Source organism: Vicugna pacos, chromosome X (genome assembly GCF_048564905.1).
Source record: "Vicugna pacos chromosome X, VicPac4, whole genome shotgun sequence".
Taxonomy (NCBI): domain Eukaryota; kingdom Metazoa; phylum Chordata; class Mammalia; order Artiodactyla; family Camelidae; genus Vicugna; species Vicugna pacos.
Window position 1 is genome coordinate 64047613 of NC_133023.1, and position 14458 is coordinate 64062070.

General features: G+C 34.3%; 1 protein-coding gene across 3 annotated transcripts in view; it reads right to left on the reverse strand.

Annotated features, from left to right (window-relative positions):
* HDX (highly divergent homeobox) overlaps window positions 1-14458 on the reverse strand; it is a 184626-nt gene that overhangs the window by 109021 nt on the left and 61147 nt on the right. For all 3 annotated transcript variants that reach the window (XM_072955848.1, XM_072955847.1, XM_072955846.1), the window contains exon 4: window positions 3846-3899. In XM_072955848.1, the coding sequence (XP_072811949.1) occupies window positions 3846-3899 (54 nt within the window). The remainder of the gene's footprint in view (window positions 1-3845; window positions 3900-14458) is intronic.

Here is a 14458-nt window from a genome sequence, read left to right on the forward strand (position 1 = left end):
GATCACAGAATTGCCCCCACTCTCGCATAGTATCCAATGTAGAACAAATGCTCACTTCCTTACAGCCTCCCTTAAATAACTCAACTAAAGCCCAAGTCCTCTAATAAGTTATTTCTAGCATCCTTTTACTGAGACATATCATGGTTCTCCATCGTATGTGTTCTCCTTTGCTTCAATGAGTAGTAAACACAATTTATTTAACTACTGGTTTATTCTTAGTGGGTTTTGGCAGAGAGACATTGACACTGGTAAAATTCTCCTCAGAAGTGGGTGAAAGAATTTTCAGAGACAATGGTTATATTTTCTTGTGAGGGTGAAGTGTGCTTCCAGAAGAAGCTAGAAAGTGACCAACATGGGTATTTGTCACAATGGCATTTTATATTTGATTATGTGATTATTTCATGAATACCTCTCTTCTTATTAGTTCTGTGAAAGCAGGGAAAACATCTGGTTTTTCTCACCATCGTATCCCTAAGATCAAGCACAATACCTGGCACATTGTGGACCAGTGTAGTACAACAGAATACAATATGAGACACATATGTAAGCTTACATTTTCTAGTAGCAACATTGAAAAAAAGAAAAGCTGCAGGTAAAATTAATTTTAATAATCTACTTTAACTCACTGTATTTAAAACCTTTTCATTTTAACATGTAATTAGTATAAAATTGAGATTTTTACATATTCTTTTTACTATATAAAACTTCTGAAACTTTGTGTATTTTACACTTATAGTACATGCCAATTTGAATGCTAAATTTTCATCATACAAGCTGGACCTATATGTAAATTTTGTAAGATTTACACTAGAAAAAGTAGATTCAAATATTCAGGTTTTCTAATAACTGAATTGAGGAGTGGTGGGTTTTTTTTAAAGCTTTACTGAGGTATACTTAACAAAAAATAAGTTGTACGTACTTAAACTGTACAATTTGATGTTTTGATATGTGTATACTCTCAATAAATCACCTTGGCTGAACACATCCATCATCCCTAAGTTTCCTAACATTCCCTTTCAATTTGCTGGAAATTTTGCCCTCCTACCTCACCATGCAACCACTGATATGCTTCTTGTCACTAGCATTTTCAATAATTTCATAAAGATGGAAGCATATAGTATGTACTCCCTTGTTCATCTGGTTTCTTTCACTCAGGCTGATTATTCTGAAATTCATCCATGTTGCTGTGTGTATCAATAGTTCATTTTTTATTGTTGAGTAATATTTCCCTATACAAATGAAAACAATTTGTTTATCCATTTACCTGTTAATGAGCATTTGGTTTGTTTCCAGCTTTAGGCTATTATAAACAAAGCTGCTATAAACATCCATGTACAAGTATTTGTTTGGATATGCGCTATCACCAACTTTGAGTAAATACTTATCAGAATAGCTGGATCATAGTAAGTGTATGTTTAGCTTTTTAAGAAACTGCCAAACTGTTTTCCAGATTGATTGTACCATTTCACGCTCTCACCGTCAATGTATGATTATTCCTTTATTTCCATATATTTGCCAATATTTGTATTGTCAATTTTATATTATTATGCTTCCAGTTCCTTCACATACTCACCAACATTTGGTATGATCAACCTTTTTAAATTTTAGCTATTATAATGGGTGGTCATATTGTGGTTTACATTTTCATTTATCTTATGACTAATGGTGTTGAGCACCTTTTCATGTGCTTATTGGCTATCTCCATATCTTTTTTGGTGAAGTGTATTTCAAATATTTTGCCCATTTTTTACTGGGTTGTGTTCCCTTATTATTGAGTTTTGAGAATTCTTTCTGTATCCTGGACACAAGTCCTTTATCAAATGTACCATTTGTAATTACTTTCTCTCTATCTGTGGCTTGTCTTTCGTTCTCTTAGTGGTGTCTCTTTATAGAAACATCTTTACTGCAGTATATGTTTGTGTATAATAAAATGCACCCATTTCAAGTATAAAATTCATTGATTTATAGTAACTTCACTTAGTAGTGAAAACATCATCATCTATCAGTTTTAGAACATTTTAATCTCTACAATATATCTCTCATGTCTATTTCCAGATATTCCACATTCCTATCCCCGACCTCAGGCAACTACTGATTTACTTTCTGTCTCTATGAATTTGTATTTGTCTTTTCTGGACATTTCATATAAATAGAATCATACAGTATATGGTCTCTTGTGTCTAGCTTCTGTCACATTGCATAATGTTTTTGAAGTTCATCTATGATGCTTCATGTGTCACTAGTTAATTCCTTTTCATTACTGAATTGTGTTACATTGTATGGATACACTGTATTTTGTCTAGCCATTCACAAGTTGATGGGCTTTTAAGTTGTTTCCAATTTTTGGCTATTATTAATGCTTCCAAGAACATCTGTATGCAATCCTACATGTGGAAGTGTTTTTGTTTCTCTTTGGCAGATACTTCTGAGTGGAATTGCTAGGTTGTATGGTAGTTTTATGCTTGACATTTTGAGAAACTACTGAGCTGTTTTACAAAGTGGCTCTACCATTTTACATTCTCACCATCAATGCATGATTGTTCCTTTATCCCCATATCTTTGCCAATATTTGTTGTTCTAGATAGTGTAAAATACCTCATTTTGGTTTTAATATGCATTTCCTGAATGATCTATGATTTTGAGCATCTGTTCACGTATTTATCGAGCATTCATGTATCTGCTTTGGTGAAATATCTGCTATTATCTTTTTTCCATTTTTTGATCAGGTCATTTGTAAGAGTTTTTTTTTTTTTTGCATATTCTGGACACAAGTTCTTTAATTGATAAGCGATTTGCAAATACTTCCTTCCAGGCTGTTGCCTGTCTTTTCATTTTCTTCGTGGTGTCTTTTGAAGTGCTGAAGTTTTGAATTTTGTTGAGATCCAATTTCTCCATTTTTATTTTATGAATGGTGCTTTTGATTTCATATCTAGGAAATCTTTACCTAACCCTAGGTTGCAAAGATTTTCCTCTATGTTTTTTTTATCTTAAAATGTTATTGGTATAGCTCTTAACATTTAGGCTTATGATCTAGTTTGAATTATTTTTATTGTGCATGTCCAGTTGTCTCAATACAATTTGTTGAACAGACTATCCCCTCTGCAATGAATTGCTTTGATATCTTTGTATAAAATCAACTGATTATAAATAAAACTTATTTCTGGACTCTCAATTCTGTTCCACTGTTCCAAACCTATCTACCACACAGTAACTTGAGTTATCTTTCTAAAAGTCTATTCATGTATTTTTTTAACATCAGAAGCCCAGTTACATCAAAATCTTCCACGTGTTAAAATGCAGGTTTATGCATCTTATGGAGAACAACTGGATGAGATTCTTTGAGAAAACACCATTTTAATGAAGTTTTGTTATATTAACATTATAAAAATCACAACAGTTGTAGCAGAAAGCCAGAAAAAAAGATTGTTAAAATATTAGTTATTCATCACTTCTAAATACTGAAATGCACAAATAATAGTAATGTAAATTATTTAACTTGATTGAGATGTTTATATCAATCATGATTCAATTCTATGATCAAATGAACTGGGCTTATCACATGTAGAAAAATTATGCTATTTTATGAAATACATTTAAATTATTTTTTAACTGCAAAAACTTGTTCAAAGATTATACAGTGTGCTGATTACTACATTTTATTTAAGGTTACCTTTTTAGTATATATTAATATATATCTCAATATGCCCTTTGAGATTAATGCAGACTTACTGAGTTTCAGTTTTGACAAATTTACAAATGTCATGACAGTATTCTCAATGGCACCCTTACTAACAACACAGGGGTCAGGGGAACCCATTTGCTGCTTTAAATGAAAGATTACTTACTGCTCTTTTTCTAGAACACCCTGTAATCCAAGGCACTGTAAGGTTTCCTGAAATCTGTGGAAACAACAAATGGAATCTCAGTAAAGTATGCATTGACACTACTTGGAATGCTGATCAACACCAAAGAATTCACACAAGATGTCAAGATAGGGTTGCATTCAGAGCATAGCCCCCACATGGACAATGCTGTTTCCTTATTGAACAGATTTAAAGGGTCTTCCTTTGTGGGAAAATTTTAAAAGTAATGCAGTTCTTCTGAAAATTCAAGAAAATTTTGAGGACATTGTTGGGGCCTGGAAGTATGGTTTGGAAATCTATGGACAATAAAATTATTATAATAAAAATGCAGTGCTCTGTGGAATAAAGGAATTACAATAATTAAATTATTAACTATAGTCATCATGCTATATATTAGCTCTCTAGATTTATTTATCCTACATAATTTCAAGTCTCTTTTAAAGTAGAAACTACTAAGGTAAACAGCTAGTAACACTTTATTACATCAGCATTGCCATACCAGGAGATAGGTGCTACTCTCATAGGATTCTGGAGAGTATTTACAAAGATCAAGGTGGTTCTGTGAGCTATCATTCAGGTTAGCCTGGACTTAATCTTTTCCTGGGGCACACAAGGATTGAAGAGTACTCCGAACTCTCCACTTGCCCTCACCTTCCCTCCCAAATGTATACTTCTCGAGACTCTGACAAGTCAAATCAGCCTTGGTAAGTAGTGGTGGTGGGAATGTGGTATTCAATCAAACATTTATTGTTTTTGATAAGTTATATTCAGTGATGGCCTATGTATTAGTATTATGCCTACTGATAAGTAGTGATGATCAAACAGTCAAGGTAAATTGTAAAGTAATATCTTCAATTATTCAAATTTCAGGTAAACGATTACTGTCCCTGGCCACAAGGCCTGCCATTTTAGTTTGAGTTCAAAATATATCAGTATGCTAGGGATAGGCTAAAAATGATATAAACTCCAAATAATACTTTTTAGGAAAAATTTTACTCAAGTTAAAATCCCATTACAGTAAAATGTCAATTAATTAGAATGCTTGAGAGTCATGAGAATGTCTGAATAATTGATTTTTTAAAATGGTGAACTGAAAGTTGAAAGTGAAATTTCTCTGGAAAAACTATTTAAAAGGTATACTTCCTTGTCCTCCCACTAAAACTTGGTATATGATACAATGTTTACATAGTAAACTGATTGCTAGCCTCAATGAAGGAGGTAAATCTGCTAAAATAATCACCTAATATACTCTTGAAAAATTAGAAGTATACAATTATTTTGGAGTACATGTGCATTTACTTCCATTAGTGAGAATAATTTAAAACTGATTATATAAAGTTGCAAGAAAATATGTTAAACCAAATGAATTGCAAAAAAACCTCATAAAGTAGTAATCACTAAAAAGTTAATATTAAACAATAAAAATGATACATATAATAAACATGGTAACTACATTTCTTTAAACATGGACATTATACATTTTAAGAATATAAAATGAGGTTTCCTACCTAAATCAACTGTATGTAACCAAGGAAATGGAAAACTTCTATAAGCACTTTAACTTTGAAATATTATAGATTCCATATGATTTGGGAAGAGATGAAGTTTCATTTTTTTGTTTTATAATCCTGTGGCACCAGTTATGTGATACTCAAATGCTATATTCAGCTATCCCAACTACCCTCTACTGTTTACTTCAAATGTATTCTTAAGTCCTTTATGTTTCTGCTAAAACTTAGGAATGGTCAAACATGGTAACTAAACTTTTTTGAATCATAGTACTCTAAATTTTTCCCTCAAATATTGGAAGTTTTGTTTGGTGCAATAGTGATGACAAGGTTTCTCCCTCACCAGAAGCTATAAAATACATTATTTCAAATGAGTAGGGTAATATCTTCTTATTTAAATGGTATTTAAATTCCAAACACATTTTTTAATACCCTGGCTTGGAAAATTGCAAAATGAATCCATAAGAAGACAAGACTGATTTAACAAATATATTAGAACGTACATGTCCAAATGAGTACTGTGTGTTTCAAATTCTTAGAAAGTTATACAATCAGTACAATGATGTTGCTATTGTTGAAAGCACTTTGGGAACTTTTCTTTTGTAGTTGTTAGTTCATGACTCACTCAGATATTCTGTCTCATTCATATTCCCTTTGTTTTAACTGAAAATATAACAGCCCAGATTGAGCATCTATATTATTCACTAATGTGGCTCAGAATGAATTCTACTTTCCAAAATCAAATTTTCCCTCAAATGATGAAGATTTGTCACCACTGAAAGCATTTAAAAGAATCCCATAAGCCCTTAAAGTAATTGTAAAAGAACTTCAAAAACTTTTTGACAAATTGAACATTATTGAAATAAGTAGAGATAACTTTGCAAGGTAACTAATTTGAATTCTGTTCAAATATTTATCAGGCATCTCTTATGTACTAGATGCTGTTTTAGGTGTTACAGGAAATAAAAAGATGGGTAAAACATAATTTCCTGGAGGGTAAGAACTATGATCTGAGAGGGAAAGATAAGACAGGTACATGAATGACTTTGATACAAAGAAAACTATGATAACTGCCACAAGGGAGGTACAATAAATGAAGTGCAATAGTAGTTCAAGATATGGCAAAATTACATCAACTTAAGGATTCATATCTCAGCTGAACCTTAAAAGATGAGCAGAATTTTGATAGAAATAAAAAAGAGAGAATTCCAGGGGGAAAGAACGGCATGAGAATAGTGGAATGAAAGGACAAGATGCATTTGGCAATGGCCAATTCAGCTAGAATTAGAAAGGGAGCTGAGGTCACTTCATGGAGGTCATAAATGCCAAGGTACATTTAGCTCAAATTCTGCAGAAAATGGGAAGTCATTGAAAGTTTTTAAACAGATGAGTTGTGTGGTCAGAATTGTACTTGTATACATTAGGATGATTAATTTGACTAGACGTGTATAGTAAATTGAATAAGTATGGAAAATTTTACAATAGTTTAGGCAATAGGTATTCCAGGGTTGGAACGAGGTTAGAGGAGGTAGGAATTGAGAGGAGAAATATAAAACATTATTTCTAAAGAAAGGTCTTGTGCATGAAATAGAAGAGAATTAGACAGTCTGGAGATTAATGGAATAGTCTTTTTATGGCTATCATACTGCCTCCTCAAATGGCTGGTCTGTTCAAATGAATGGGGATTTGGAGAGTCACAACTTTGAATGTAAATGCAAGGAAGTGCCTAATGTTAGAGATCCACTTCTTTTGGCTAAGAGTGGATACAATAAAGGAGGTAACACACTAATTTGGATATAAATTGTAGTCACATCACATGGCTAGTTAAGGCTTGTGAATCCAACTATACATAACTCACTTATCTTGCTCATGGAAAATTATACTTAAAATATATACTATATGTCAGAATATTAATTATACATTATATACACATATTATTATACTTGTTTATGCATTCATAGGAAAACATGCATATAGTTACTTGTATGGATGATTTAAGACACTTTAAAGGACTTTATACTATATTTCATTTTATACAACTTAGACCCTACATATGACTCTGTTGTTATATTTCTGCCAGCCCCTGAGATTCTTATGGGCAAGTTTCATGTTTAAAAAAATTTAGTTTAATTATTTCTATATAGTCATATGGGGAACACACACAAAAAGCACTTATTTGATTTTTAAAAAATCTTTGTTAGGAAGACCATTCTACACATATGATAGGTATTCTATTTAAAAATTTTCAGAGCAGTTCATGGGTCTACCAAAGCTCCTATCTGAAACAGATTTTCTATAAGCCAGGAAAATTAAGTATATTATTAATTAGCATGTCCTTAAATGGAATTTGATTAACGATGAAACAATCAGACAATCACTATGCCTTTCTGCCTTTCAGCAAAGTTCAGTAGTAAGATTAATAAATTAATGTATTAGCTTTCCATCAGTTGTTTTGGTTATCAGTTGAGCATTAAAATCCATCAATCATTTTGCTTTAATCAGTAGGGTTTCCTTCATGTTTTCCAATTATGAGGTAACCTAATGGCAATAGTTAGTCCTTTGCTATCAGTAATTACTTTAAATGCAATTGAACTGACTTTCTCAATTAAAAGACACAGGTTGAAAGAAAAGATTAAAAAAACAGGATGCAACTATAGGCTGTCTACAACAGACACACACTTTAGAGTTAAGAAAACTAACCTTACACCATATACAAAATTAGCACAAATGGAAGAAAGGCCTAAACATAAAATCTAAAACTATAAAAATTTTAGAAGAAAATACAGGAGAATAGCTCCATGGGATTAGATTTGGCAATTATTTCTTAGAATCTAACACCAAAAATATAAGCAACAAAATAAAAACTAGATAAACTGAACTACATCAAAATTAAAAACTTTTGTGCATCAAAAGGGTACTACAGTAGAAAGAAAAGGAAACTCATAGAATGGCAGAAAATATTTGTAAATCATATATCTAATAAGGGGTTAATATACAGAATATAAAAAGAATCCTTAAGATCAACAAGAAACAAGTATTCTGATTAAAAAATGTCAAAGAAGATCAAAGAATGGAGAAGGAAGGAAATAAAAAGTATTAGAGGAGAAAAGATACAATAGAGAATGGAAGAAAAACAATAGAAAAATCAACAAAAGCAATTTTTAAGAGTAATAAATTTAGAAAACTTTAGGTAGATTGTGGTGTGCTGACTGGTGACTGTCAAAAAGATATGTCTATGTCTTTTTTTTGTTGAAGTATATTTGATTTACAATGTTGTATTAGTTTCTGGTGTACAGCATAATGATTCAGTTATATACACACATATATATTTCTTTTCATATTATCTTTCATTATAGGTTATTACATGCTTATATAAAGTAGCTAAGCAACAATGTTCATATCTTAACCACTGGAATTTGTGAATGTGACATTTTTTGAAAAAGGGCCTTTGCAGATGTAATTAAGGATCTTGAGATGTGATCATCCCAGATTATTCAGGTAGACTCTAAATTGAACTACCAGTATCTTTACAAGAGAAAGAAGAGGAGAATCGATGAGAGGAGGTCATGGGAAGATGGAGGCATAAACTGGAATTATGCACCTACAAGCCAAGGAATACTTGGCTCCAACAGAAATTGAAAGAGGCAAGGGAGTATTCCGCCTCTAGAGACATCAGAGTGAGTTTAACTATGATGATACCTTGATCATGGACTTTTGGACTCCAGAACTGTGAGGAAATAAATTTAGACTGTTGTAAGCCACCCAGTTTGTGGTCATTCATTATAGCAACCCTAGAAAATTTACACACTAGCCAAAGGAAAAGGAAAGAGGAATGAGAAACAAAAATTACTAAAATTAGAAATGAAAGAAGGCACTCACTACAAAACTTACAGACATTAAAAGCATGATAAGAGAATACTGTAAAAAAAAACCTTATGCCAACAAACTAGGTAACTTACATAAAATAGATGGATATCCAGAAAGAGCTAAAATCCCTAAAGTAATCCAAGAAGAAACAGAAAATCTGAATGAGCTTAAACAAGTAAAAAATTAGTAATAACAAAATATCCAACAAAAAAGTCCAAGTCAAGATGTCTTCACTGGTGAATTCTACAAAACATTTAAAGAATTAATAACAATTCTTTACAGACTATCCAAAAAGTAGATGAGGACACTTCACAACTCATTTTATTATCCTGATATCAAACCAGACAAAGCATCAAAATAAAGAAAATTATAAGCCAATATCTTGTGAATATACACAGAATTTTCAACACAATAGTAGCAAACCAAATCCAGCAACATGTAAAAAGGGTTTACACTATGTTTAAGTGAGATTTACCACAAGAATGCAAGGTTGATTGAACATCTAAAAATCAATTATTGTAATACATCATATTCCTAGAATAATGAACAAAAATCACATGATAATCTCAATGGACATAGAAAAAAACATTTTAAAAAGATTATTCACATTGACCCACTGGAGTTTATCCTGAGGGCTTATGGTTGGTTCAACATATGAAAACTAATCAGGAGTGATGTCACTAATGGTGGGACATAGGTCTTTCCTGACTTTCCTCCCCCTCACAAGAAAAACAATTATTACTGGACAAAGCACTACTGACAATGTCTTAGAACATGGATGTGAGGTTTCTCTCTTCCCACTGGAAGAACCAAAGGCTCCATGTGTGCTGTGATGGCCTGGGTGAAAGGCAATGCAGTCAATAGGTAGCCACTTCTCTTACCCTTCTAATGCAATCTGTCCTGGTCTCTGTGGTGCAGGGGGCTGCTTCAGCCTCACACCTGTGTTCTAGGATTCTCTCAGTAGTGTTGTGTTATTGAATAGTTGTCAGTTGTTTTTCTTGTGAGGGAGAGTGAAGTCAGGAACAACCTATGTTGCCATATGAGTGACATCAGAATCCCCATGATAAAAACCCAACAAATTAGATATACTAGGAACATGCCTCAACATAAAAAGCCCACAGCTAACATTACACACAAAGGTAAAAGTTTGAAAGCTTTACTTTTGAGATCAGGAATAAGACAAGCGTGCCAACTCTCATTACTCCTATTCAATCTAGTATTGGAAGTCCTAGCCAGAGCAATCAGACAAGAAAAAGAAATAAAAGCCATCATAATTGGATAGGAAGAAATTAAATTGGCTCTATTTGCAGATGACATAATTTTATATATAGAAAACCCTAAAGAGTTCACCAAAAAAACATTGGAGCTAATCCACGAATTCAATAAAGTTGCATGATACAAAATTAACATACAAAAATTAATAACATTTCTATACACTGACAATTGAATTACCTGAAAAAGAAATAAAGAAAATGATCCCATTTACAATAGCATTAAAACAATAAAATACTTAGGAAAAAATTAAACCAAGGAGGTGAAAGATCTCTACACTGAAAACTGTAAGACGTTAATGAAAGAAACAGAAGCACAAAAAAGTTAAATGATATCCAGTGTTTGTAAATTGGAAAAATTAATATTGTTAAAATATCAGTACTATCAAAAGACATCTATATATTGAATGCCATCCCTATCAAGATTCTAATGTCATTTTTATAGAAGTAGAAAATAATCCTAAAATTTATATGGCATTGTAGAAGACCCCAAGCAGCTAAAGCAATCCTGAGAAGTAAGGCAGCTGTGATCATACTCCCTGATTTCAAGCTATATTAAAAAGCTATAGTAATCACTGTGGAAAACAGTATGGATTGTCTTCAAAAAAATAAAATATAGAACCACCATGTGATCCAGTAATTCCACTTCTGGATATTTGTCTGAAGAAAACAAAAGCACTATTTCAAGAAGATGTATGCACTTCATTGTAGAATTATTTGCAATAACTAAGGCAAGGTATGGAAATCACCTACGTGCCCATCAATAGGTGAATGGATAAAGAAAATCTGATACATATATAAATTTGATGTGTGTGTATATGTATATACACAAACACACACACACACACACACACACCATGGAATATTACTCAGCCATAAAATGAATGAAAAATTGCCATCTGTGACATGGATGGACCTAGAGGGCATTATGCTAAGTGAAATAAGTCAGACAGAAAAAGACAAATATCATATGTTTTCACTCATATGTGGAATGTAGAAAATAAAATAAATAAACAAAGATAACAGAAACAGATCCAGAGAGACAGAGAACAAACAAGTGGTTGCCAGAAGGGAGGAGAGTGGAAGAATAAGTTGAAAAGTTGAGGGAAATTAAGAGGTACAAATTTCCAGTTACAAACTAAATGAGCCATAGGAATGAAATTTTCAGCATGGGGTATATAGTCAATAATAGTGTAATATTTTTGTATGGTGATACAGTAGCTAGACTTACCATGATGATCATTTTGTAATGTGTAGAGATATCAAATCACTTTATTGTGCACCAGAAGCTAACATAATGTTGCAGGCCAATTATACTTCAACAAACAAACAAACAAACAAACTCATAGACAAAGAGATCAGATTTGTGATTACTAGTGGCAGGGGGAGAGAATTGGATGAAGGTGGTCAAAAGGTAGAAAATTCCAATTATAACATAAATAAGAACTAGGGGTATAACATACAAATGATTAATATAATTAACAAACTGTATGCTATGTATGAAAATTGTTAAGAAAATATATCAAATCCTAAGATTTCTTATCACAAGGAAACATATTTTTCCTTTTTAAAAAAATTTTGCATCTATATATGATGATGAGTGTTCAATAAATTTATTATAGTAATCATTTCATGATGTATATAAGTCAAAACGTTAGGCTACACATCTTAAAACTTATATAGAGCTGTATGTCAATTGTATCTCAATAAAACTGGAAGAAAAAAAGCTATAGTAATCAAACTACTATAGTCCTGGAGAGAGGAGGCCAAGATGGCAGAGTAGAAGGACGCTCGTAGTTCACCCTCTCCCACAAATGCACCAAAACTCACATCCACAGACCCACTCAGCCAACCAGAGCACCTGCAGAACTCAGACAGAACATCGTCCTTTTCAAAAGATAGAGACGCCAAAAATCTGGTAGGAGAAGAGAAAAAAGAAAGAAGGAAAGGCAAAACAGTGCAGGATGGTTCCCACGGGGAGGGAGCGGCAAAGGAGGACTAACACTCATTCACTGGGTCCCCCTCTCCAACTGAGAGGCCAGAGGGACGGAGGGGGAGCCTCCGAGGCTCAGATCTGTACAGAGCAGCCCTTGACCTACAGAACTAAGTTAAACGGGCACAGAGGGTCCCCACGACACCCAGCCCGACACACGGGCTGGCAGCTGGGGGCCGGGACAGGCTGGCTGAACCGGGCGGAGGACGGGGGCAGCTGCACTGAGGCAGCCCTGGGGGACGGCAGGGGGATGTGCGCTGTGGTTGTGGGTGCACCAGGCAGAACAACCTGGGCCCTCCATAAAAACAACACGGTTGATGTGCCCTGGGGGTAAGGGTGCACACACCCATCTCTGAAAACCCGTGGAAAGTTTTTGGGTGAAGAGAGGCAGGGCTCAGGCACAGCTGCCATATCCTCTGGTGCTTAGCACCCAGGCGGGAGTAGGGGTGAAACCTGAATCTGCACCTAAGGGCTTACTTAGTAGCCTCCAAGGCCAGATGGAGACTTGTCTACAGCCCGAGGCAGATAGGATCCTTCCATCCTGGGCCCTCAGAGAACTTGCTCTGCCAAGACAAACAAGGAGCTGGATTTTGGGCCGGAGCAGGGACAGGGCTGTTCCTCAGTCGAGCCCGCCTGTGGAGCATGCAACTGCACAGAGTAGCAGAGTGACTGGCGCCGGGAGAGGGCGGGCGGCCGCCCTCTTTTCGGGCAGGAACTCAGCCCCTGACCTTAGTGCTGGGAAGAGGCGTGACCCCCGCTCCTACCTGACCAGACTGGAACATCTGATTGCAGCAACGTGAGGGGCAGTTACCTGCACGCCCACAGCAAAGGACAGCTGCACCTGACCCAGTGTTGGGAGGGGGCGCGATCTGGTGGCGAACAGACACTAGGAGCAGCACAGACGAGGGCGCCAACAGAGGGCCTCTGGAAACAGCAAGCTGAGCTTCCAAAACAGGGCAAAGACAGAAAGACTTCCCATTAAGAGCATACAGTCTTCAGGAGAACACCGTCCCTTTTTTTTTTTAAACCTGCTTTTACCTGTTCTATTTTCTATTACCCTTTTAATTTTTACTTCTTAAACAAATATATATACTCCCAGTTTTAATCCCTTTAAAATTTTTTAAAAATATTTTATTATTATTATTTTTAAAAAATCCATGTCAATCATTTTTATTTCTCTTGGTTTTATTTCTCTTGTTATTGATTATACACAGGTTTCAAATACATGTTTTCCCTCTTTTCTCCTTTTTTAAAGGTTTTAAAAAGACGTCTCAACTCTATCGCTATTCTGCTTCAACTTGCTCTTCTATTACTCATTATACACTGTTTTCAAACCTTTTTTTCCTCCCTTCTTTTGAAATTCTCTTTCTCTCTGTCTCTCTTTTTTTTTAGTTTTATTCCTACATAGGCAATAGATAGATAAATAAATAAAATCTTTAAGGACCAGAATAGAAAACTGATACTCCATAAACCACAGTGCCAGAGAGGTATGAGCAAGATGAAGCAGAGAAATCATTCCCAATTAAAAGAACAAAAGAAATCCCCTGAAAGAACAATCAATGAAATAGATATTGATAGCCTACTAGATCAAGATTTCAAAAAAAGAGTGATCAAAGTACTGAAGGAACTAAAAGAGATAGTGTTTAGAGATATAAAATAAGTCAAAGATGAAATGGAAGCTATAAAGAAGAGACAAGTAGAATTGGTAAACTCATTGGCTGAGACAAGAAATGATCTAAAGGCTGTGCAAAGCAGACTAGATAATGTAGAGGAATGAATAAGTGACTCAGAAGTCAGGACAACAGAAAGCACCCAATCAGAACAGGTATGAGATAAACAAATAAAAACAAATGAAAATAGCCTAAGGGACCTATGGAATGATATAAAGCATGACAATCTTTGCATAATAGGGGTCCCAGAAGGGGAAGAAAGATCAAAGGGGATTGAAAAGGTATT